The sequence below is a fragment of the Cyprinus carpio genome, chromosome B6 (genome assembly GCF_018340385.1).
Source record: "Cyprinus carpio isolate SPL01 chromosome B6, ASM1834038v1, whole genome shotgun sequence".
Lineage (NCBI taxonomy): Eukaryota > Metazoa > Chordata > Actinopteri > Cypriniformes > Cyprinidae > Cyprinus > Cyprinus carpio.
Window position 1 is genome coordinate 26,765,158 of NC_056602.1, and position 26,301 is coordinate 26,791,458.

At 33.8% G+C, this 26,301-nt stretch overlaps 1 protein-coding gene across 1 annotated transcript in view; it reads right to left on the reverse strand.

The window, feature by feature from the left end:
• LOC109107698 (matrix metalloproteinase-24-like) overlaps positions 1-26,301 on the reverse strand; it is a 38,865-nt gene that overhangs the window by 6,931 nt on the left and 5,633 nt on the right. Inside the window, exons 2-8 of the mRNA XM_042726542.1 lie at positions 14,676-14,823; positions 13,582-13,699; positions 11,535-11,839; positions 7,904-8,065; positions 7,581-7,795; positions 7,011-7,149; positions 5,025-5,291 (exon numbers count right to left, since the gene is read on the reverse strand). Coding sequence (XP_042582476.1) covers positions 5,025-5,291; positions 7,011-7,149; positions 7,581-7,795; positions 7,904-8,065; positions 11,535-11,839; positions 13,582-13,699; positions 14,676-14,823 — 1,354 coding nt within the window. The remainder of the gene's footprint in view (positions 1-5,024; positions 5,292-7,010; positions 7,150-7,580; positions 7,796-7,903; positions 8,066-11,534; positions 11,840-13,581; positions 13,700-14,675; positions 14,824-26,301) is intronic.

Here is a 26,301-nt window from a genome sequence, read left to right on the forward strand (position 1 = left end):
AAATATGATCCGTCCATAAAAACGTGAAACAGGCTCACTCCAGTGAACTGTAATCAGTGAAAATGCATTCATGGTCATTCCGTGTGTGTGTGTGTGTGTGTAAGGGAGAGCGGCGCACAATCCAACACTTTTTTAGGAAAGCATAAGAAGTAAAGATCTTTGCCATCTTTGAGCACTTTTAAATTTATTCTGTATTCTACATTTAAAGAGTCTTGTAAATGTTTTTCTTGAACTTCGATCTATTTTTTGATTTGTTGGATTGTTAGTGTTTTAATTATGTATGTGTTTGAAACTATATGTGTGCTGCCGTTTTTTTTTTTATGACCAGGTCTCCCTGGAAGAAGAGATTATTATATCTCAATGGGATTTTTTTTCCTGGCTAAATAAAGGATAAATAAAAAAAAAAAAAAGCAGAACTATCTAAAACAGTTTGGAGATTGAAATAATTGTGAAATAGGTAAAAATAAAACACAGATGGGTCTCATTTTAAATGAACACTAAAAAAAACGAGATGACAAATTTACTTCAGTCAGAAATTTGCTTTTGCAATGGTTAAATAAATGGTCAGCAATATCTTCAAAACATTTTTTAACTTTTTTTATCTCCATATAGAGATGATATGTCAAGGAAATATTGCGAATTTTGTAAATTTTGTTATGTGGAAATATTTAAATCTTGTAGTGTTACAATTAACCGTACGTTTATGCCCTGCATGTGAAATGCTTTTTACAGTCTGTCTCCCGAACGAAACCAGTGCAGTTCAAACAGACGATAGAATGAACAGCCTACCTGAAACCATTTCCGTGACATTTGAATTTCTGTTGTATGCAATCTCATGCAGAATACAGCGCATTGAAGTGAGCGATTTTTTTTCTCATTAATAATGCGGACCGATCGAACCTTTTTAATAATGACGTTGCTCTGAGACCCTCACTGTAATTACAACTCGTGCGCGCCCGTGCTTCAAAACACGCAACGCATGTAAAAATCGCGGACTTAATTGCAATTCGAAAATCACACTAAGGATATTGCAATTCGTAATTAATATTGGTAGGCTATATCGTGCAGCCCTAGACTGAACTGTGTGAGTGTGTGTCATTTAAACGCAAATTTAGCTGCAGCCAAGTGACTGTGGGACCCACATTGCTCCATTCTGCGACCCACAAGTGGGTCGCGACCCACAGTTTGAAAACCCCTGGCCTAAACCAACAGAACAGTACAGAAAATAATAATATAAATATAATATAGGTTAAATAAAAAACATAAAAATAGGCCTACAATGAATAGCTATATATTTTTTTATACTTAAATAATTAACAAATTACGACGACAAAAAAAAAAAAAAAACAAAAACCCCTGAATCAGTTTGAAGCTTTGAAAAACCGGCAAAAAAAAAATTTCCCCATCAGACAAAGTTTTTTTCGTATAGATGTTTCTGAAAACTTAAGGCTTTTTTCTTCATAAAACGAGTTGGACATCATCACACAAATGTCTGCGTATGGACCAGTTAAATCAGAAGACTAAAATTCGCCTGCAGAGAATAAGGATGTCACAACAATAATAGTTTAACTGATTTTTTAGTTTTTGATTTGCGTAGAATGCAAATTTTGTAGATCTTGAGAAATAGATAAAAGATAAAATAAAAACAGGAAATGGAAAAAAAAATAAAATACAGAAAATACAAAGTGTGCTGATAAAAATAAATGTATATTCTTGCTATTACTTTATGCTAATACTTGTTTTTAACCTGGGTTACAACACCTCCCAGCAGTTTATGCACGCACCAAGCAGAAATGACATAAGCCCACATATCTTTACAGACAACCAAGTATAAAACACAAATGCAGTTAGAACCCATAAACATTCATCAACAATTCACCTGCTTTTTTTTAAATTAGCTGCTAACAACTGTCTATAATATAGACGGACAAACTGTTCTTCAACTTGAAATGGATTTTGCGCGCGCGCTGCAAAATCAAATGTAACAAGTTTACTCGGCGGACCAATAAGCATTCACCATGACGAAGCCTAGTAACGTGCCATGAACAACCAAAATTATGCATTTTCCCCATTCCTTTTATTTTATTTTATTTAAGTTACAGTTTGAACATTTAATATTAAAATAATAACTAAAAAGGATTTTTTTTTTTGGGGGGGGGTGCCCCCACGCCATGGCCTGTAGGAGGGGCATCAATGACCGCTAGGGGGGGCACGGCCCTCGAATGCCCCACCACAGCGCCGGCACTGAGTCAGACCATTTTGTTTTTGCTTCAAATTTCGAAATTATACAATCTAATTTAGATTAAAAACTCCAATTTCAATTTCACAAAGAAAAGTGCAGCACTTTGTCCAAGCAAAAGTAAGAAAACACATTTTAATTTATGTCTTAAATCTCATTCAACAGTATTGTGAAATCAGTATAATGAGTTGAGTGAATTGTTACATCCCTATCATTAACTGTCAAGCTAAACATGTAAACAAACAGTTGTAAACATGAACCAATCACAGAAAGCCATTCAATATAGACCTTATGTAGCTCCGCCCCTTTTCAGCACTGTGCTCTTTGTCTTTTGCCTTTAAATTGTATTTCCACAGTGTGAAGGTAAGGTCATAGAAATTTATGAATAAAGAACCGCTTATTACAAAATCTTCCCAGCCTACTGACATTTATGTCATCAAACATTACAATGCACATGATAACTTTTGTAAACTCCACAATAAGTAAACCCTCGTGACCTGCTAATTACTCTTTAACAGTAATGCTATAGAGCTGCTGCAAAACCAGAAGTTCAAAGACAAATTTCTAAAGATGGCTGCACACTTGTTTCTCCAACGCACAAGGTCAGTAAGCAAATATTTGTCTTTACATGCAGGCAGAGATGCACGTCCTTTTCAGAAAGCTCAATTCATATTCATGATCACAAAAATAGCTGTCCTTGCAAACACTCAATGACACAGTATTTCAAAAAGTTGTTCCAGTGTTATACAATCCCTCAGAGAGCTGTCAGTCTGATTGGCAATGCCACATAAACAGATGCATTCGAGGCTCTTTACAAACCGAACCTATGTGAGCACAGACCCAGAACTAGACGTAAATACCATGAATAAGCTTTAGACAGCAACCCCTGAGAGTGACTGATGAAGTGCTGGTCCTTCCTCTCTTACTTTCCCTGCTCTTACTTGCGATCTTGCTGAGCAAGACGTGCCAAATCCCTCTTGCAAAATCTGAGTGACAGAAAAATCATGAGCTACGGGCAAACCAAACAGCCCATATAAACCCTCTTGGCTTCTCCATCTTGTGTCCTGGGCCTAGGCTCCATGTTGAGACGGAGGTTATGACATGACTCACAGAAAAGATGATCATTCCTACACTGGATAATACTCAAGAGAGAAGGAGGAGAAATCTGCAATCCTGTGCAGCCACAGCAAAGACACTTGAGGATTTACCAATCGACCTGACTGACACTAGCATCAACATCAGCCACAGCACAAGTGAGAATAACTCTTTCACGCTCATCATCCACAGTCAGTAGCCTGTTTTGCTTTCTGTAGTGCTAAACTTTTATTTTAATTCTGATTATTTACAATTCCCCACTTTATTCACATTTTAGTCATAATTTCAATATTTTGTTGGCAATACAACATGAACCAACATATGGAATATTAGAATGTTTTTATCAAATATTTTATATTTTATTTTAAAAATTACATTAAATTTTTAAAATTTTACATTTTAAAATGTTTGTCTTTTTATATTTGAAATATTGAAAATGTTACAATTTATTACTATATTGATTAAATAAAATATTTTATACAAATAAAATGTTTTACAAATTTTTTTTTATGAAAGTCAAATGGATTTTTACATGTTTTCATTTTTTTTTAATATTAAAAATAGAAATATATAAAATATTGTGGTTTATTACTATATTGGTGCAGCATGTAAATAAACATTTTAAATAAAATTCTCGCTTGACATAGATTTCTCCTGTATTTCATTTCTTTCTAGCATTTCCAAGTCGTTTCAGTCTTTTTTGACTAAAAAAGTATTGCAAATACATTAGCACTGGCATACATATCCAATGCTTTGAAAAGCTGTTTATATCTAATATTATTTTTTAGCTATATTGCCTAGTCATAGTATCACTTGATCAAGAATTAAACCACATTCCCTCTTTACATAGTACCTTCCAATGATTTCCAATCATTTAGACATTATGTTCCCTGCACTAAAACACTGAGGGTCATATGATCCATTATATTAGCTCTCTACCGTAAACATAACATCACATAATACAGTATCTTGCTACAGTCAGCAGCCATTTTGCTATATTTCTAATCATGCATCGATTTTGACAGTGAATTTTAATACCCAAAAGTTGTGTCTGTCTTTTCCTCCAGACCCTGTGCCAATCCAGACCGGCTATCAGATCACCACTGAGGATGAGTCAGAGCCAAAACAGTCACTGTGACAACACAACAATATTGCTGTGACTGCGCCAAACAAACACTAATCAATTACTCTACAAAAATGAGTGGAAAACAAGACCTCAGCCCATTTACTTCTATTACCTACTCAATAAAACACATAAGTATGCTGCGATAGATGAACAGTGTCAAAATAGCAGCAGCAGATCATACATGCAATAAATAGTTCAATGCATTCATAATAATCTGAATAAACCATTCTTCCTCCCAAGTAATTTCAATCATGCTTAACATTCCCAAGAAACGCCGCGTTAATATTAAATGTGCACTTTCAGGTGTGCATTTATTGGGATTTTAAATCTGCTTCGAATGCAATTCATCCAATGACAACTATCCATTTTATGAAGCTTGGCTGATTATAATAGCAATTTGTTGCAATGCATTGCACTACAGATTAGACCATACTACTCCAGAATGAAGCTCAACGAACTTGAACTCTTCAAACCAGAGGGAAGCAGCCAGATAAAATGCCCACCGATCACATGGCTGATTGCCACATTAAATATTGATCGGTTATTGGAACCTCGATGACTCACATCCTTCTCGACTGATGAAGGCTCCTTGCGGTGCATCAGGGATGCCCTTCCAGACGCTGATGGGTTTGGGATAGCCTGGGTCAGCGGTACGCTTCTCCTCATTGTAACGCCAGTACTGGTCGCCCTTGAAGAAGTAAGTTTTGCCGACAGGTTCCCAGCGTAAGGCTGTGTCGATGCCATCTCGGGGCAGACAGTTGCCCAGCTCTACCAGGCTGTGAGGATACCCGGGCTCTGCTGTAACCTCCTTGAAGACCCAGTATTTATCCCCTAGAATCAAAACAGCAGTAGATAAGGTCAAAATTAAATGGGTTATACTGAATTATACTATCGCATAATGAAACAATGTGCCTATCTACGCCACATATTTGTATATATATGGAAGCTTATTTACATCACAGAATAAAAAAAAAAGTGCAACATTTTATATACCAATTCAGTGTTTTTCCTAGCAATTCTGAGTTTATATCTCACAATTCTGACTTTTTCCTGCAATTCTAAATGTATCTCTTTTTTTTCTCCTTTAAGAAAGTCTGCATTTAGAGATATAAACTCCGCATTGCAAGATATAAACTATATAAAATATTTAAAAAATGTAAGAACTGTGAGAATTGTAACAAGTTCGTTTCCTCTAAGGAGTAAAAATTAAGAAAAATAAATAAGGTGATTGCAACTTTTTATTTCACAATTCTGACTTCTAAGTGTTTTCTCCTGTGAGACATAAACTCAGAATTGCAAGATATCAAGTTAGCATTTTGACATATAAACTCAGTTTTATGCACTATACCATATACTTGTGACTTTTTATTTTAAAATTCTGACATATTTTCTTGCAATTTTGCCATTTATTCTTGCAGTTTATATCTCGCAGTTCAGCGACTGCCAATTCTTTATATGTATATATTAATTAAAAAATAATTATATATATATATATTATTCCATGGTGGAACTAAGCTTCCATAGATACATGTCCAGTTATACTAGTTATATTTCATCTTCTCCTTGATTGGATCATCATTTGATGAATTATTTGTACTATGATCACTATAAAACATGTCTTTTAAGTATTTAAATCTTATTCAGATTTTCATTGCATGCAACATTAATTGTGATTGTGCACTGAATTTTGCCTATAATGAGCCTAATATTATTTTAGATGCGTTATTTCAGCACAGAGAGCACTTGGGTAAACCGCATCGTGTGTAGTTAGTGAATAAGATGCCAAATGCCAGCATGACTCGAGTTCATCGCCCCTTTATCTATTAATACCGATGTGCATTCTCTGAGATAACCATAGGGCATCCAGCGAGCTTGTTTTCTCATGAAACATCACAGAACAGGAGACTCGGGCTATAAATATCTCACCCAACCTCTCCCTGCACAGCACGACTGCACCGGGCTAATTTAATGAGAAAGAGAGGGGGTGAGGACGGCGAGATAGAGAGAGATCGTTTGAGAGAAGGGGAGCGAGGGAGGAACAGACAGAATAATAAAGTGCTGAATGGATTCACTGAGGCTGTCGGGCCCAATGGAGATAAACACTATGGATAAATGCAGACCTTTCCTGAGATTAACTCACAATCTAACAGCATTTATCTAACCTTTAACTCAGTGTACCTAGGCTTGTATTAAAATGGTACATAAAATGTACAAGTGCTGATCTAGAATTAGTCAGCCTGAGCAAAATATGATGGTTTGAGTTGAAACTGATCCAAAGGCAACAGATGTTTAATGGATATGGCTTCTCTTTATTATTCAGGCCATATTAAGGTACTTAATTTTATGGCTTCGGGATGTATTTGGTATCATAATTTATAGTTATGACAAAAGATGTTACAAAACAATCAGAGTTATTAAAACTAGCCTGAGGCTGCACATTTCATATTGAGCAATAAACACTGGGTAGTTTTGTTGATTTTTTTTTTTTTTTTTTTTTTATATTCTTTCAATTAATGTCATAACATCTGTTGTACAGAAAATTAATCTTACCTTTGAAGAACACAAATTTGCCATCTGATCTCTCGTAAGCAGCATCAATGCGAGGAGGCAGACCCTTCCAGAACTGCTCTATCAACATGGGATAGCCTTCCTGAACTTTGTTGCTGCGCAAACGCCAGAACCAGCGATCCTGTGATGAGTAAAAGAGATTATTGTGATCAACAACGGTATGTAATTTAGATCTTCAACTGAGTCAATTTTAAGTAGGGATGCATAATATTAAAAATCTGTCTAATACTGATAAACAGATAATTATTTTCACACTGATTAATTGATAAATGATCTAAATAAATAAAAAAGAAATAAAAATACTTCAAGTGATTCTAGGCCATTATAAAATAAATAATACAGTATAAACATTATTCAAAAATTTGCTAAAAAATTAAAATAAACAGAGTTATTAAAGGGAGGAAATAAGATGCACAATTAAATATCCAATATTTAATAAATATCCAATTATTTATTCAATATTGTATGAAAGCAATACATTTAAAAATAAAAATCACCAATAGCTCTATAATCTATAGCTCTATAACTGGAAAGAGAACTGATGCAACTCACCTTAAAAACAAACATCTCCCGTCGAAAGAAGGCCACAGTGTTGAAGTTGCCATCGCAGATGTTGGGTCTTCCGTTTCCGGGCGAGGACGGTCGATCTCCAGAGGGTGGGCGAGCGGGGCGATGCCGGTCGTGTTTCCTCTCAGAGGTGGGGTGTGTGCGTCGTGCAGGTAGAGTAGGAAGAGGTCGGGTGGGCTCCAGCATGGCTGTGGGAATACCTGTAGAAGAACAATGTTGATTCTTCTAAAAATAGCCAGCCATCCTGGCATATTCTTGCTTAGTTCCTTGAAAATTATAAAAAGAGGTAATAGAGATGATAACTATACCGTAGATTTTCTGGATCCCCTGAAGGTCGTCTAGAGGCAGTTTGAAGTTGTGCGTGTCCATGTACTGGTAAAAGGGGGCCATGATCGCACTGGGGTCGTTAGAATGTTCCAGACCCAACGCGTGGCCCAACTCATGTACGGCCACCAGGAAAAGGTCATTGCCTGAAAGGTAAAGGTTAAAGGTCAAACCATCTTTGAATCAGTACTAATCAGAACTCTATGTTGGATGAAAAATGTAACAGTATGGCATGTACTTCATGAATAAGAATATGGAAGCAGGAGAATTACCAATGCAAAGCTTAAGGCTCTGCATATCTGATGTGCATTTTGTAAAAAATAGTCCGAAATAATAAGAGCTCCCATAGAAGTTCATCAAACGCTGAATCAGCAGTGAATAAATGTGTTCATTCTATCATTATAGGAATAGTTCACTCATAGTTCAGCACACTTGGGATATATAAGTAATGCGCTACTTTTATGGTGCGTTTGGTTTCTTTTGGAGCTTGACAGCATTTGCTTTGCATTGTATAATGCACCTGGGAAATTGCATATGCATATTAATATTAAGTTGAGAATTAACGTAAAAGTTAAAAGTTCTGTAAAAAGGTGTGGAAACCAATTCTGCTGTCTTCTAAAACAAGGTGCAATTCATTTGGTTATTAGTTTAGAGAGGAACTGATGGTGAAAGGAATTTCCCAACCGTTTTTCCCAATACTTGCAATTGCTAGGAAAAAAACTTGTGATTTTATAACTTTATAATTTTATATTATAAGTTTGTATCCTGCAATTCTGACATTATATCTCATAATTGCAATAAATATAACAGTGCTGTCAAATTTATTAATCGCAATTAATCACATCCAAAATGAAAGTTAGTGTTCAATATGTGTGTACTTAATATATATGTATATATATATATATATATTGTGTGTGTATGTGTGTGTGTGTGTGTATATAGTGTGTATACCAGAATCGTATTATATATTTTCTAAATATATTATATCGCACAATTACGTTTTTTTTTTCTGACACCTTTCTTACAGGTGTCTGCAAGTTTATAAGATATATTTCATTTACTTTTTTTTTTTTTTATATGGTTGGCAGAAACAGTATGTCTGTAGTTTTAGATGTATTTTAGTCAGAATTTTTTTGTCTTTATATAGTTATATATACTATATATCTATATAGATAGATAGATATATATGCGCACTGGATGTAAGATTGGAAAGATTTTTTTTTTTTTTTGTATACACTAAATATATAAATACACTAAAAAACTATATTTATGTATGTACAAATTCTCACTTATGTAGAAAGGTAAAAAGCATTGTTTGTACCTAGAATCCTAAAGGAACATCTTGTGCATGGGCTGTAAGTGTACGCTTTTACCAGAACATGAGTCAGTTGAGACTGACATGTTCAGATCTTTGGAAACACAGAAGGGATGTGACACCATATCACTCAAATCACACAAATAGCCTGATCTGTTGGTTGGCGTCTCTGGGTGCTACAAGTATCAGATGGCTCACAAAGTGTCTTTTACATTTTGTTTACAGATTGCTTCCCTTTTCTTAGAGGATCTCTTGACCAAAGCCTCTCTCCTTTATCAACCCTCAAGCTCTCTTCCTGTCCAATTTAACTATGTATTTCATTCCTCATCTCTTTGAAAAGAAAAAGATTTTGTGTTCTGTTGTGGAGTATGTGTCATTGTGAATAAATGAAATATAAAATCTACATCAGCCGCTACTGTTTGTTATTAACTGCTTACTTTGATCTGTATCCACTAGGACTGATATGGTGTATAGAGAAATAGATCTGTAAAGAAATAAGTGTGCGTATGTGTGTGTACAGATTCTGTGGTCTATAAAGCGTGTACTTGAACTGCTGACACTGCAGCACACAGGCAAAGATAACACAGCAAATATGCAGCACGCAGGCACTGCTGATGCAAGGGGAGAAAGAACGCAATGCTCTGTGTTTCTTTATGTTTCCCATGTGGCATCTACTGATGCTCCTCAGCTCCCTGCTCCAGTTTACCACTGGAGAAGCTCCCAGAAGATTCGCCTCTGACTGATCTTTCTATCTATAGCTGCAGAACATTCTAGAAAATACAGCCATCCTATCCCATTTCATCTAAAATTTCCCTACTAAATAAATAAAACACATAAATTTCACATGAATGTAAATTTAAAAAAGACCCACAAAATAAATAAAATAAATTTATATGTATGTATATATATAATAACTATTACTATGTCAAAGATTACGAGACCAGACAAGCCAAGCCAGGTAAATCATTCTATTTTAAACCATTATCATGCTTTATTAAAGTACATAAATTCAAATACCTGTAAATTCATCATTAAATAGATCCACAAAAAATTACAAGATAAAATAAATATACAATGAATAATAAAATTAAAAAAATTAAATAAAATCTATGAAAAAAAATAACTATGTCAGAGATCATGTTAGGTCAATTGTTCTATATTAAGCCATTACCATGCAATAATAAACAAAAAAAAATCAAAAAAAATAAAAAAAAAAAAAAAAATAAAAACAACAAAAAAAAATAAAAAATAAAATAAAAAATAAAATTAAATACATCAAAAAAAAAAATTAATTTGTTAATTACATTAAAATTATTCATTAATTTGTTAATTATTATTAAAAAAATAATGGAATGTAAAATATAATAAAATGAAATAGGATAAAAAATGAAATAAAAAATGTTATTAAAACTAATATATATATATATTATATTTAATAGATATACAAGAATATTATACAAGATAAATACTTATTTTACATATTACACGTCAGGGGAATATTCTTGATTAATTAAAAATAATTCATGTAAATTGATCATTAAAATATACTTCTCGCTAATTGTTGTTATTAAGCCATTATCACAGAGATTATGAGTCCAGACATGTTAGGTCAATTGTTGTTATTAAGCCATTATCATGCTTTATTAAAGTACATAAATTCACATACCTGAAAATAATCTAAATAATAAAATAAAAAAGAATTACAAGATAAAATAAATAACAATAATAAAAAATAAAAAATTAAATAAAATCTATGAAAAAAATATAATATGTCAGAGATCATGTTAGGTAAAATATTAAAGAACATTAAATACAGCCACAAAAAAATTATCAGTAATTAATTATTAAAATTATCACATTCAATTATTCATTAATTTGTTGAAATATTATTAAAAAATAATGGAATGGTAAAAATAATGAAATAGGATAAAAAACTGAATATAAATGTAATTAAAACTATATATATATATATAGATATATATATATATATATATATATTACTTATCTACATATTACTACGTCAGGGAATATTCTTGATTAATGTAAAAATATTCATGTAAATTGATCATTAAATAGAGCCATATTCTCGCTATATTACTTGTCTACACATTACTATGTAAGAGATTATGAGTCCAGACATCTCAGGTCGATCAATCTATATCAGCCACTGTCATGTTGGTTTAATCAAAACACATCCTAATGTTTGTAAGTAATGCTAATAGCACTGATCAAACACAATTGGAAGCTAAATGCTATAAAAAAAAACGAATCACAGTTTATCATCACAGCACCACACTTACCGTCGTGATTGGCGTTTCCTAATGTCCAGGGCTCATCAGAGTCAAAGTGTGTGTCTCCACCAATTCCAGGACCGGGAAAATATGCATGAGCTAAAAAACCTCCCTCTCCATCAAAAGGAGAACTGTCACCATGGAAACCAGAGGCAAAGAAGATCATGATGTCCGCCTCTTTACCCTCATTCTTGATCTCAGAGTAGGCCACTTCCTGAAAGGTCAGCGGGGTCACTGTCTGCCAAACGTCGAAGGCCTGGCGAATGGCCCTCTGGGTGTCTTTCTCGCCCACCTTGGGGGTGAAATTATGTATGCTGGAGACAAGAAGATAGGGAAGAACATTGGGAAAAAATCATGAATACTTTATATTGTGTGACTTAATATTAATTACTTAATTAAAATTAAATATTACATGGGATAATGCATTAAGATAATGCTTTTAAAGTTTTCCTATGGCTCAAACATGGCAAAACCTGATGCAAAATGTACATTTTCAAAATACAGCATCTGCCACATTCATAAAATGTAAAGTGAAGTGCAAAAAGCAAATTAAAATGGTGAAAAACAAATATACAAATTTAATATGTGGCAACATTAGCAACTAACTGAAATGAATACGTTTAATTACTAAATTTACTAAAACTGAAATAAAAATAAATTAAAGCTAAATAAAAATATAAAAAAACTAATATAAATGACAAAATTACAAAAACTTTAAATTAGAAAATATCAAATCTGAAAATATAAGAATAAAAGCTAATTCAAAATATTAATAATGCTATAATAGTATATAAATAATACTAAAATTGCACTGGATATTTACTTTTCCACATCAGGTTCCCTACGCAGCATGCAGTGCACTGCAGAAACCCCGTTTGAGTTCACAGCGCTGCGCTGTTTGAAAATGTTCTTTCAATATGAATCCGCTCTGCAATAAACTGAAGCGAATGCCGTTTGAGTTCACAGCGCTGCGCTGTTACATAAGAATTAATCTGCATAAAAAATTTCCTTGAATATAGGGCAAAAGTTAAACCAGGCCAGACACCTAAGGCAGAAGCAGATGGTTGTCTCTGGCACACAACTGCAGGCACACAAGTGAGAACATTACATTTGATTAACCAGTGACTGCGAACCAAGTTCTACACTGCATTAAACGACTAATAGAAATGAACAGAGCTTTAAAACAGACGAAAGCAGACAAATGTTTGCAAATGATCTGATTTCATGTTTACACCAATAGGAATGCACCACAAGTACAAAATATCCCAGAATCCCTTGAGTCAGCATCATGTAAAAGACACAACATGGGATTGTCTATTACATACAAAAAAAAAAAAAAAATAATAATAATAAAATTAATTACATTATATTTATATATATTACATTTTATTTTTATAATAAATTCTAAATTTAGATATGCATATACAACACTTTATTCTATAGCTATAATTTAATTATATAAGGTAGCTTTAGGTTTCAGAGACAGACAAAAAATTAATTAATAGGCTGAGTGTATTTTGGGAGGCATAATAGCTAGAAAAACACTCAAAATACCAGGCTTTCATTAACTATTCCTCTACCTTCCTGACCTGCGCCATTCCTTGCTTTCTTTGTTTTTCTCTCTCTCTCTCTCTCTCCCATCAGGCAGAAAACAAAAGCTTCTTTTAGCATTTTTAAGGTTGGAGGGAAGCATTTCATCAATGTCTGTCTGGAACATTGCGTAAGCAGCATGTGTTCCAAAACATACGCACACGTGTCAATGCAATATGCACTAAAATAATTAAAGATGAGGGTACAAATATACTCCACAGGCTGGCTTCAGCGAGATGCCTGATGGGCCGCCATTAAAGAGAATCACATCACTTGAGGTCCAGTTAGTTACAGGCATACGCTTCCCTGTAATCACGTACAATGGTCATTCATCTATAAACAGCAAACACAGTTTCTGTAGTTTCCTCCAGAGGTTCCTCAAGTGCAATATTTAGTGAATCAGTCTATCCTTACATCATGTAAGCGTTGCATTGGATATTTATCAGTCTCTGAATATATGCTTTACCTGTATGTGATCTTTTTCTCCCTCCATTTCTGGCCAGTGAGGGCATAGCGTTTATTTCTCCTACGTCGGCTGATGTGAGGGTGATCTGGGACTCCACACCGAGGTTTTCTCATCCACTAACATTTAAATAATGAATACACCAGAAGACACCAAACAACTGTCAGAGGAAACACTATGTTTATAATCTTATACTACTATACATCAAATATTTTAAATGTAGTACTCAAATCTTATGGAACACCAACGAGACCAAAAACATGCATTAAGTAAATAAACAGGATGAATTTTCATGTTTTGTTTACAAAAGAATATGTTACACAAAAACGTTTTCATAAACTATATTGCAATTTAAATTGTTCTCTAATAAAATTAAGAAATTACGTAAACAAACACAGCATTGGGACATTTTAATAACATTTAAGATATCTTAAGGAACGTTCTAGCACTAAGAAATACAGTGCTGCAGGGATGACATACTTCCGTAGGCCAAAATGCAGAAATTAATTAGCATTTTCGCACTTCCATTTCCATCACCCTGAAGTCAGTGGGATTTTGAATGGTTTTGGGTTAAATGCCTGAATTAAGGTCTGGTCAAGTTTTTCACGCTTTATGTGGTGATGCAACTGACGCTGGTAAGTCACGTGACAACGACAACATGACGAATGCAGTATGTCCAGAATACATTCATACTACACACTATAGAATTTTGTGGTTGCAAAGTAATTACTTGTTCAAAAAAGTACCTACTTCGGATGCAGCCCATGTTTTAATGGCTTTTATTCGTCTTCCTAAACATCCATTAGGCACCGATCAGACCGAATGCGTTTTTTAGGTCTTACTGCCAACTGGTGCGCAGTATGACAAGTTAATGTTCTCTGAAAATTTTGGAGTCTGAGGTAAGTTATCCTTTAGTGCATATTAACTCGATCTAAGCGGAAGACATGGCTGGTCATTTGATCTCAATGAGGGGGCGAATTTAAACACTACTGTTCATCTTATTAATCAGAAACACACTATGGTGGTAGCAAAAGCAATTTAGCAGCTATATTGCCTGTTCATGGTTTTTCATGAATTAAAGAGAATTGTTACTGACTCGATGGTGGTTTGATCAAGCACTCCCGTCACTGGAATACCATAAAACCGCTGCATGGCAGCGACCGCCGACTGCATGGCTTTCTCCGATCGCAGGTCCGATGTCCGGATATCATGAGGGAGCAGGTAGCCATAGTTCTTCAGCCATGTCTACAAAGAAAGAGACATTACATTAAGAACAAAAAGCAGGGTTATTATAGTTAACTAAAACTAAAAACAATTACAAAAAAAAATTAAATACTTAAAATAATAACATTTAAAATTTAAACTGAAACACATCTCATTTTCATTTTGTTAAAGGCACTTAGATGTACTAAAATAACAAAAACTAAAAACTAAAAATAAAGAATTAATAAAAACTATACAGACATATTTAAAAATCAAAAACAAAATTACTAAAATTTTAACTAAAATTTTTATGAAAATGCAAAATATAAAAAAAATTAAATATTAATAAAACTAATACTTTCTCCATAGTAATAAAATAACACTGACTAAAGGGCATTAAATGCTGATGCCAATGATTGTAGTATATCTAAAAATATATCTAGAATGTGAAGAAAAAAAATGCAAAAGGCAATGAAATTTTTCTGAAACCATCTTGATAGCAATCAATCAGTATCAGAAATGCAGAAGAAAAAAATTGCAGCTTTTTGGATCTTTGACAGACCTTAAAATTACATCTTAAAATATTCTATTAAAAAGGTGAACAAAAGGAGCACTATCAAGTTTTAGGTTCATAAAGATGTGCTATTTTTAAGGTTAATGATAATTTATGCAATTCCTATTTTTTTTATATTTTTTGCTGATGTGCAGAAATTACACACTTCTCCTTTAAATATGTGTGAACAAAGGGAGAAAGCACAAACTGTATCAATAAACAGATGCTGTCTAAGTCAGCTACCTCATATAAACTCGGTTCATTTCGCATGCTCCTTGATCTCAACATATTTAACAGCACAAAAATAAAACTGAACTTATATAGAGCATCCCCATCCTCATCCTCTCATTCCCTCATCTCAGCCTCCTCTCTCGGCTTTCATCTCTCCCTGCGGACGGGCAGAGTGGAGAACTAGTAAGCAAAGCCCTCATTTCAAAGCACTGCACACATGGAGAGGGGCTCTTTAATTGAGCTCATGGCTTAGAGTCCATTTTCAGCATGAATATTTTAATGCTGGAGTTTCAGGTCCTTTCCTTCTCAGCGTGAAGCAGGACCATCACAAACAGTGAGTCAATGCTTCAAATGGAAATCAATCCTTAGGCCGCTACACGCACCGCACTGCTTCTATATGTAGAAAGAGCCATGTAGAGTTCATTAGAACTAAAAATAGTGCTGTCTTGATATTACAGTACCTGTGCATTTTTATGATTAGTTTTTTGTCTGTTTGCAAATCAACCACATCTACTGTACAAATGTCTAAAAATTCTAAAATGTCATTTTAATATAAAATTACACCATAATGTATGGTTTATGATTTTTAGATTTGAGTATCTATAGAACACAACATTAAAGAGACCTAAAGCTGGACTCTTTTGACTTGAGCCAATAAGAAACCACCTAGCAACCATATAGAACTCCCTAGCAACCCTCTACCTAAAATAAAATAAATGTTAACTGAAATCATTTTTTTTTTTTTTTTTGATAATGCCAAGGCAATATTTCTCAGTTTTATTTAGCTTAACTTGATGAACTAAAATAACTAAAACTGAAATAAATAAATAAAAAATATATAGACATATATATATATATATATATAGACTATATATAGATATATATATATAGATATATTATATAATTTATATATATATATATAGACATTTAAAAATACATTTATTTTATTTAAAATAAAAAATAACAAAAGCACTGAAATTTAAATGGAAAATATAATTTAAAAAAAAATAAAATATTAATAAAATGAATAGTATCTTAATTATACTAAAATAACACTGACTAAAGGGCATTAAATACAGATGCCAAGATAATAAAGGTAATATATACAAGAAACGTACCTAGAACATGAAAAAAAAAAATCATTGATGTAATTTTTTTGACATCCATCAATCAGCCATCAATAGCAACTCCCAAAAATCTAACTAGAAATCCTTAGAAAAACTATGGTATTGTAGCTAGTTTTTCATGCAACTGCAACATTTAAATGTAAAAATCTAGTTCTGCAATATATAATTTAAGTTTTTTCATAAAATTTTAAACCAACACCAACATCATACTCTTTCCTGTGAAATGCAGCAATAAAGCATCTCTATATATAAATATGCATGAATATAATGCACAGTCGTATAACTCTAGCATTATTTTGCATATTCAGAATGCTGAAATGCAAACTTGTACCACTGAGTGAGCACACCCTTCTGTGACATGGCTGGCTCAGCCTCCATGGTTACAGAGCCTCTGCACGGCCCCCTGGGAAATCGTACCCATTAAATAATTCACCAATGCTGTTACTGGTGCCATCATTATAGCATGGCATACAGCGAAGTCTGAAACCAGCCCTAGACCCAACAATACATGTCTCATCCACTTTGATAAATCAATGAAGGCTGAGAGATCTGAAGAACACATAAGGACTGTGACAGTTCTGCCCCGTGAATAATAAGCCTTATTTAAGCCACAGGACTATTTCCGTTCCGGTACTTTGTAGGAATCGGTGAGATTCAGTTCAAAGACAGAAATCCACATTTCTCGGGAAGTATAAATGATAAATTGTTCTTGTGAACTGCACAGATGTCACGGGTGGATAATCTACTTAAAGGGATAGTGGATAATTTACTCACTCTCATGTCATTCCAAACCTGTATGACTTTCTTTCTTTTGTGGAACATAATGCGAGAAACTCTGTAGAATATAGTTGCCACTCCTGTTTATATAACAAACATTATTAGGGATACAATTGGCAAAATGACACAAAAAGCACCATAAAAGTAATCCACACAACTTGTAACGTTCCATTTTGGGGTAGAAAATATATTCCTCAACATTTCTTCTTTTAAGTTCCACAGAAGAAAGAAAGTCATAAAGCTTGGGTGATACATTTATAATAAAATAATATTTTTTTGGTCAACTAGGGTTAAAGGAATAGTTCCAACTACATGAAAATTTGCTGAAATTTTTCTCACCCTCAGGCCATCCAAGATGAGTTTGTCTTCATTGAAACAAATTTGGAGAAATGTAGCATTGCATCACTTGCTCCCCAATGCATCCTCTGCGGTGAATGGGTGCCGTCAGAATGAGTCCAAACAGCTGATAAAAACATCACAATAATCCTCAAGGATCAAAAAAACCCAACACCATCAATTAAAAACTTTTAAACCTAAAAGACAAAAAATTGAAACAAAAATCCACAATAACGCTTCCTTAAGTATAAAAGTCCATACTCTGTTGTCCTCTCACACCAAAATCCATAATTTCCTTAAAAGTTAGTTTTCACACCAATATTAAAATTATGTCATTAATGCATCCCTCATGTCGGTCCAACCCGGAGACCCCGTGATCATCTTCGGAACACAGTATAAGATATTTTAGATTTAGTCCGAGACCTTTCTGTCCCTCCATTGAAAATGTATGTACGGTATACTGTCCACGTCCAGAAAGGTAATAAAAACATCTTCAAAGTCCATGTGACATCAGAGGGCTGTTAGAATTTATTGAAGCATCACAATACATTTTGTTCCAAAAATAACAAAAATTACGCCTTTTTCCGCTTTTCTTCTCTTCCGGGTCTGTTGTGAGCGCGTTCACAACAGTGCAGTGGGGGGGACGCCGCTGACGTACGACGCTGCCGACGTCCTGGTGCGCCCCATAACAAAGATAACACGTCAAGAATCGTACGTCACGGCGTCACTACAGTGTTGTTGAACGCGCTCACAACAGACCTGGAAGAGGATAAAAGCGGAATAAAGTCGTAATTTTTGTACCGAAATAATTTTCGATGCTTCTATAAATTCCAGGACCCTCTGATGTCACATGGACTACTTGAGGATGTTTTTAACCTTTCTGGACGTGGGACATATACCGTACATAATTGTCAATGGAGGGACAGAAAGCTCTCGGGACTAACAAAATATCTTAAACTGTGTTCCACAAAATATGAGTCTCTAATCCACAATAACGCTTCCTTAAGTATAAAAGTCCATACTCTGTTGTCCTCTCACACCAAAATCCACAGACCTTAAGTATAAAAGTCCATACTCTGTTGTCCTCTCACACCAAAATACACATACGTTTTGGACTGTTTTCGTACTTATTATTCTGCATGATCTTTCCAGATCTGTGCATATTTCTCTTCTGATTCAGACAAGACAATGCTACGGATAGAGGACTCATATTTTAAAACAGAAGCAATGGTTTGAAGTTAAAAACATCTTTATGATGGATTTGTTTCTTACAAATATGCAACGTTTTGCTTCACAAGATGTTAACTGATGGACTGGAGTGGTGTGGATTATTGCGGTGTTTTTATCAGCTGTTTGCTTTGGACTTTCATTCTGATGGCACCCATTTACTGCAGAGGATCCATTGTTGAGCGAGTGATGGAATGCTACATTTCTCCAAATCTGTTCCAGTGAAGAAACAAATTCATCTACATCTTGGATGACCTCAGGGTGAGTAAATTTTCAATAATGATAATTTTTGGGTGACTTATTCTTTGAAATCTTCAGAGTGAACCTTCTGTAGCTAGTACGTAAGTGTGGGATTAACCACACTTGCTAAACAAACAATTCTTTTCACAATAAACAGGGATACTGCACAGAAATAATTCACAACCACGTTATTCATTGTCCTGTCCTCAGAATTTTTAACAGGGAATCTGTAAATAATAATCCAGACTATACTGTATGTTCAGAATAGTACAATAGCTACTGTTTCTATTTCAGTATATAGTTTTTATACTTTGCACGGTAAGCAATTATGCATGCAATACACAGATGACCAATCACATTTGCCGATATGTGAAGTGCACAAAGTACACTTTGCAACATCCTACATCCCACAATGCAATGCACCCGACAGCACTTCCAATTCTAATGTGATGAATGTTCATCTCTTTCTTTACTCTTTTGATTGGATTGGTAATGAAGAGTTTGACTGCATTATTTATTAATTTTTTGATTATTATTTCTGAGCCAATAACTAGATGCCGCTGGCTGAAGTAATTGTGCAATGTTATGAGGTCATGTAACATACTATTGCTTGCAAATTGCATTCTATTTCAACATAGTTTTTTAAAAGAATATAGTATACCAATTACACAGCACAGTATATATGATGTACAGTACTCAGTAAGCTAGTTCTCCATTTCAAACACAGCCAAGTCTTTCTTTGAACAGCTGTCCCTTAAACTTGGAATCCTTTTGTATCTGCTGCCAGGTGGCATGGAGTGATGATATTCTACCTTCATGAGCAGCATGCGGTAACAGTCCTCCATGTACTTGCCAAACAAAAGCAGCCTAAACAGATCAGATGATTTTCTAGTAACAACACACCTGACTTTGTTTAGGATTTGGTGGGAATTAATGCCTAACATCAATGTATTGAGTTCAAAACAAGCCAAGCTCTATGTACAGCATCTATGACTTGCAGTCAATTACCACATTAAATAATGCCTAATGTATCCCTCAGTTTGTAAAATCTAGTAAATCACATGCGCTGTAATCCACTTACAACAGAAGTCAATGGGACAAGACATTCTGGAGGGTTTAAAGCAGAAATGTTGAGCTTGTTTGATAAAACACCTGTCAATAATCATTTGACCTTGCAAAAATGTGTGTTTTTGAGCAGTAATATTTTAACAAGTATTAAATTGTGCCAGTAAAAACATTTATAATGTAAAAAAAATATATATAATAAATGCTGTTATTTTGAACTTTCTATTAAACAAAGAATTCAGAAAAAATGCATCACAGTTTCCACAAAAATATGAAGCTGCACAAGTGTTTTACACATTGATAATAATAAGGAATGTTTCTTGAGCAGCAAATCAGCATATTAGAATGATTTCTGAAGGATCATGTGATACTAAAGACTGGAGTAATGATGCTGAAAATTCAGCTTTGATCACAGGAATAAATTGCATTTTTGAATATATTACAATAGAAAATAGTTATTTTAAATTGTAGTAATATTTCACAATATTACAGCTTTTACTGTATTTTTGATCAAATAAATGCAGCCTTGGAGAGCATAAGAGACTTTTTTCAAAACATTAAAACAATCTTACCAAACCCAAAATGAAAACAAACAAACATTGCATTATCTAAAAAGCTCCTGTTCTGCTTTTGTTCTGTTCTTATGGCACACACAATGAAATACTTTAACACCTATAAACAGTACATGGATAAGAAGTCTGCGTCTGACTCAAATTACATCAGATTGTTCTGCTGAAGCAGCACTATGTTTGCCTGAGAGACTATCCAGAGCTCAAATAACGCCTAATTACCTCATCATGATATGCTGTAATGTAATCTGTGTAAAGTTTCATGTGTTTTACCTCTAAACAATCTGATTCTCCACTGTGTGCTTACAAGTAGAATCAACCAGCAGTCCATCTCCTAATTATTATTTTTTTTTATTAAAATCTCTATGCCAAAATAATTTGAGCATAACCATCCACACCCTCTCACATACCCATACACTTTTTTACAACACTACACACAAAAAAAAAAAAAAAAAAATTGAACAGTTAACTCCACTCGGAGTACAAGTAGACTAATTGGCTAATCAGAAAACAATCGATGCTGAAATGTGCTGCATTAACTGCTAAAATCAGACTGAAATTATGAGGTACATTGATAAAAACTTTGTAGAGCGGAATTATACAGAGAATATTACAAAGCAGTTACAGTATCAAGCATGCACTTACTGCAGTGTTACTTTGACATTATTACTGGCTGTAAAATTGTGATCACAGCCCATGTAATTGGCCTCTTTGAAACACAAGATGTTCAGGTCGTTGGAGTCTCCTTTCTCATAAGTGTGTGCTAATGAGCAGGGAGTCACAAAAGCAGTTGAGCCTTCCATAGAGAGGACGGTGTGCGCTTGGTTTGAGGATTTGCGGGGCATTGATCGGGTGGCATTGTCTCATGACTTTTGATATCTTGTGTTTCAAAAAGAAACCGCACGTCATCATCAGTGGAATCAAAATAGGTTCAGTTCCTCACAGTGGTGTCCCGACTGCCTCACCGATAGAAGAGGGGTGAGAATTTAGTGCAAATGACACATTGAGCCATGGAGCTCATGAGTTTTACGGCTCATGTCATTTCCTGCTCTTTTCTTATTCCTATCATTTCCTGTTCTCTCTCCATTGTTCAATAAAAAAAGTGGAGAAAAGGCCAGAGATGATAACAGTGTTGGAATTACAGCTGCACAATAAATCAAAATAAAAATTAATTTGTGATATTACTTAGTGATAATATAAAATCAAAAACTCCACATAAAAATATATGCTCTGTTTCAAAAATGCATCAACCAACTAATTAAAAAAAAACACGCACAAACAAATCATTCATCAACTACAAAAAATCATTATTGTGTATAACATGCATCTGGGAACGCAACATGCACCAACCATATTCTCAAACGTATAAGCCAGAGTTTCAGCGTAAATAAAAGATTGATGATTTAAAGTGTGTAAGTGAAGAAATTAAAACAAAAATATTAAAAAACAAGCCATAAACATTAGTATTGTATTTAACAATTCCACTATACAATAAAATGATTATTATAGTTCAATTATTGTGTTTCTTAAATACAGTGAAATATTACAAAATGAATTATTAAGACAGCCATTTTATTAGTAACCTACTGTCATTTTACAGTTGTAATGTAAAATAAAATTATTATATTTTTCTTAAATACTAAAGTTTTTACGGTGGAATTTATTTGTACTATAATATTTCTTATTTTGTTTTATATTTTTATTTAAGAACAGTAATCATAATAAAATATCATATTTATTAAATAATTACATTGTTATTATTATTTCACAGTCATGTTGATATATAATCACATTCTTTATATAAAAATATAAACAATAAAAAATTGTAAAAATGTAAACTGCAATCACAATTTTTATCATAATTTATATCATTTTTATATAAAAACATAAACAATTAAATAATAATAATAATAATATTAAAAAACATTTTAAATTGCAATAACAATTTTTATCAGAAAAAAAAAAAAACAAGATTTTTCTCCAAAACATGGAGTCCTACTAGTGGTTAACAAACATGCTATTACACATCTGGTTTGTGTAAAACATAATAACAGTGCTAGAGCCATAGCATATAAGCTAACAAACACACTTAAATCAAGACTCACACCAATCACCTACCCATCCTGTTTACAACTCTTTTCCCATCATTCCATGTCTTTTCATAGCTGTTTTATGAATACAAGTGGCACAAGGGCCAAACAAATAACTATAATGACAGTACTGGAGAGTGAAACAGACAGAGAGGGAGAAGACGAAGAATAAAAAGACAAAGACAGCGGCAGTGAGACAGAGAGAGAGACGAAGGATGTGGACGGGGAGGGGAGAGGTGGAGTGATGGAGAGAGGAAGATGAGAGCGTACAGTAGATGGAGACGTGGGGGAGGGGAACGAGACAAAGACCGAGAGGAGAGCTGTCGCTTGTGTTCATATCAAGCACCCCCAAACGAAAAAATACCGATCAAACATTTTAAAACCACAATGATTAGAGTTGCAATAACAGTTATTACTGTAATGTAGCCATAACAGTATTAAATCCTTAATTAGCTGCACAGCTAATGTGAGCAAGCAAGTTAGACACATACTGTATCAGAAACAACACTTTAGCTTACTTTTAAAAAGAGTACTTATTACAGAAATAATATACTTAATGTAATGTTTTTGGACACACAAAATCACATTATATTCAAAAAAAAATTAAAATATAATATATTAAAAATATATAAAAAACAAAAACACACTGAAAAAAATATTTTTAAGAAGTAAAAAAATAAAACAAAAATTAGTGTAATATGTTTTACAAAAAAAATACTATTTCAAAATATTATTACTCACTGTTTCTTTGTAATTAATTGTGAAATTTACTAGCAATTTCTAAGTTAAAATTGCTTCTACACCATTTTTTCAGTGTTGTTGAGCTTAATAAACTGTGCTTATTTTGAACCACTGAAGTAGGACTTAAGTATACAGTGTAATTTCATCATTTCTTCTATTGTCTATGAAATATGTTTGAAATGTACAGCTTAATGCACTGACAAACATTTGTTTGTCATGTATATACAAGGCAAGGCAAGGCAAGTTTATTTATATAGCACATTTAATACACAATGGTAATAGACATAAATTTACATAAAAGGATTTAAAATAATCATAAAAATAATTACGACAATAAAACAAGGTAATTAAAAACGAATTAAAATTAATTAAAACAGTTTAAGAATAGAAAAAGATTATACATAAAATACAGTGCAATCAGTTTGGACATAGCACAGTGCTCATTCAATAAATGCACAGCTAAACAGATGAGTTTTGAGTCTGGATTTAAATGTGGCTAATGTTTTAGCACATCTGATCTCTTCTGGAAGATGATTCCAACTGTGGGCAGCATAATAGCTAAAAGCGGATTCCCCTTGTTTTGTGTGAACCCTTGGTATTTGTAACTGACTCGATCCTAATGATCTGAGTGCTCTGTTAGAATTATATTCAGTGAGCATATCTGCAATGTATTTAGGTCCTAGGCCATTGAGTGATTTATAAACGAGTAAAAGTACTTTAAAATCGATCTTAAATGTAACTGGAAGCCAGTGTAAGGACCTCAGGACTGGTGTGATATGCTCAGATTTTTTGGTTCTAGTCAGAATTCTGGCAGCAGTTTACTGGATGAGCTGCAGCTGTCTAATGGTCTTCTTGGGAAGGCCGGTGAGGAGACCATTACAATAGTCCACCCTGCTGGTGATAAAGGCATGGACAAGTTTCTCCAAGTCTTGACTGGAAACAAAACATCTAATTCTTGCAATGTTTTTGAGATGATAGGATGCTGATTTAGTTACTGCTTTGACATGACTACTGAAGCTAAGGTCTGTCTCCAGAATCACACCAAGATTCTTGAAGTGATTTTTAGGTGTTTGACCCCTAAAGTCAAGGTATGCATTCACCTTGAAAACTTCATCTTTGTTTCCAAATGCAATGACTTCAGTTTTCTCCTTGTTCAACTGAAGAAAGTTTTGGCACATCCAACTGTTAATTTCATCAGTGCACTGGCAGAGGGAGTCAATGGGGCTGTAGTCATTTGGTGATAAGGCTAGGTAAATCTGAGTATCATCAGCATAGCTGTGATAGGCAATTTGGTTCTTTCTCATTATTTGACCTAGTGGGAGCATATACAGGCTAAACAAGAGCGGTGCAGGAATTGATCCTTGTGGGACTCCGCATTTCATGGACGTCCACTTAGACTTATGTTCTCCTATACTCACAAAATAACCTCTCCCTTCTAAGTATGACCTCAGTATCAGTATACATCAGTATACAGTAGTCAACATTTTAAAAACAAAAAAACAAAAAGCAAATCACCACAGAACCCAATAACCAAATAACCAAGTTAACGTTCATTACACACAGTAGACAGCGCGTGCATGCTGAACGTTAACAAAGCTCTTTACATTGATTACATTGTGGGGTACTCTCCAAAATGGCAGAAGATGGTAACTCGGGGAGAAGAACTGCTGAATAAATTGTTATTATTTTCTACCTTTCTTCGACAAGATCTGAACCACTGATGTCACATGGACTATTTTACTGATGTGCTTTCTACGTTTCTTTGTGTTGATCGTGGTAATATCATTCCGAAGATGAACGAATGTCTTACAGGTTTGGAACGACATGTTGGTGAGTAATTAATGACAGGATTTTTATTTTTGGGTGAACTATCCCTTTAAGTATGCCAAAAAATAAAGTCATAAATGTGTACTCCGTAAGTACACTTAAATGACCTTTTATTTCTTTAATATTGTATTATCCGCAACAACAGTTTTTTTCTAAAGATTTGAAGTACACTACAAGTGCACATACAACACAAATAAAAAAAAATTAATCAAACTTCAAAATTAAAACTGCAAATCACAATCAATGACTGTAACAGTACTAAATTTTTACATTTTAAATATTGTAAAAAAAAAAAAAATGTTTTTATATATTTCTCTCAGAGTTTTTATAACACATCTATAAAAACGGGAAACATGTTTTTTTGGTTACATACACTACTATGTTATGTAATAAAAATGAAGTTTTAGTGTTAGTGTCACAAGTTATCAAGAAGCTGACACGTCAACACACTACATAACACAGCACAACCCAAAAAACGGGTATAAATAGCATGACATGCATGATTCAGTTTCATTTCAAGTGGTGATACCAGCACAGTCTTTGTGTGAACTAATTAGGTTTTTCTCTGGCTTTGTGATTTTTTTCCCCTCTTTCTTTTAATTTCTCCCTCAGCATGTGGTCTCCTGAAGAGACATATTCAGGACGAATTAGACTTTTATGTGAGGAAACTGTGCCATCCTTATTTAGTTCCCTGCATGCATTGCAAAGTCAGAGCGAGGACTGCTTTCTCTCAGCAC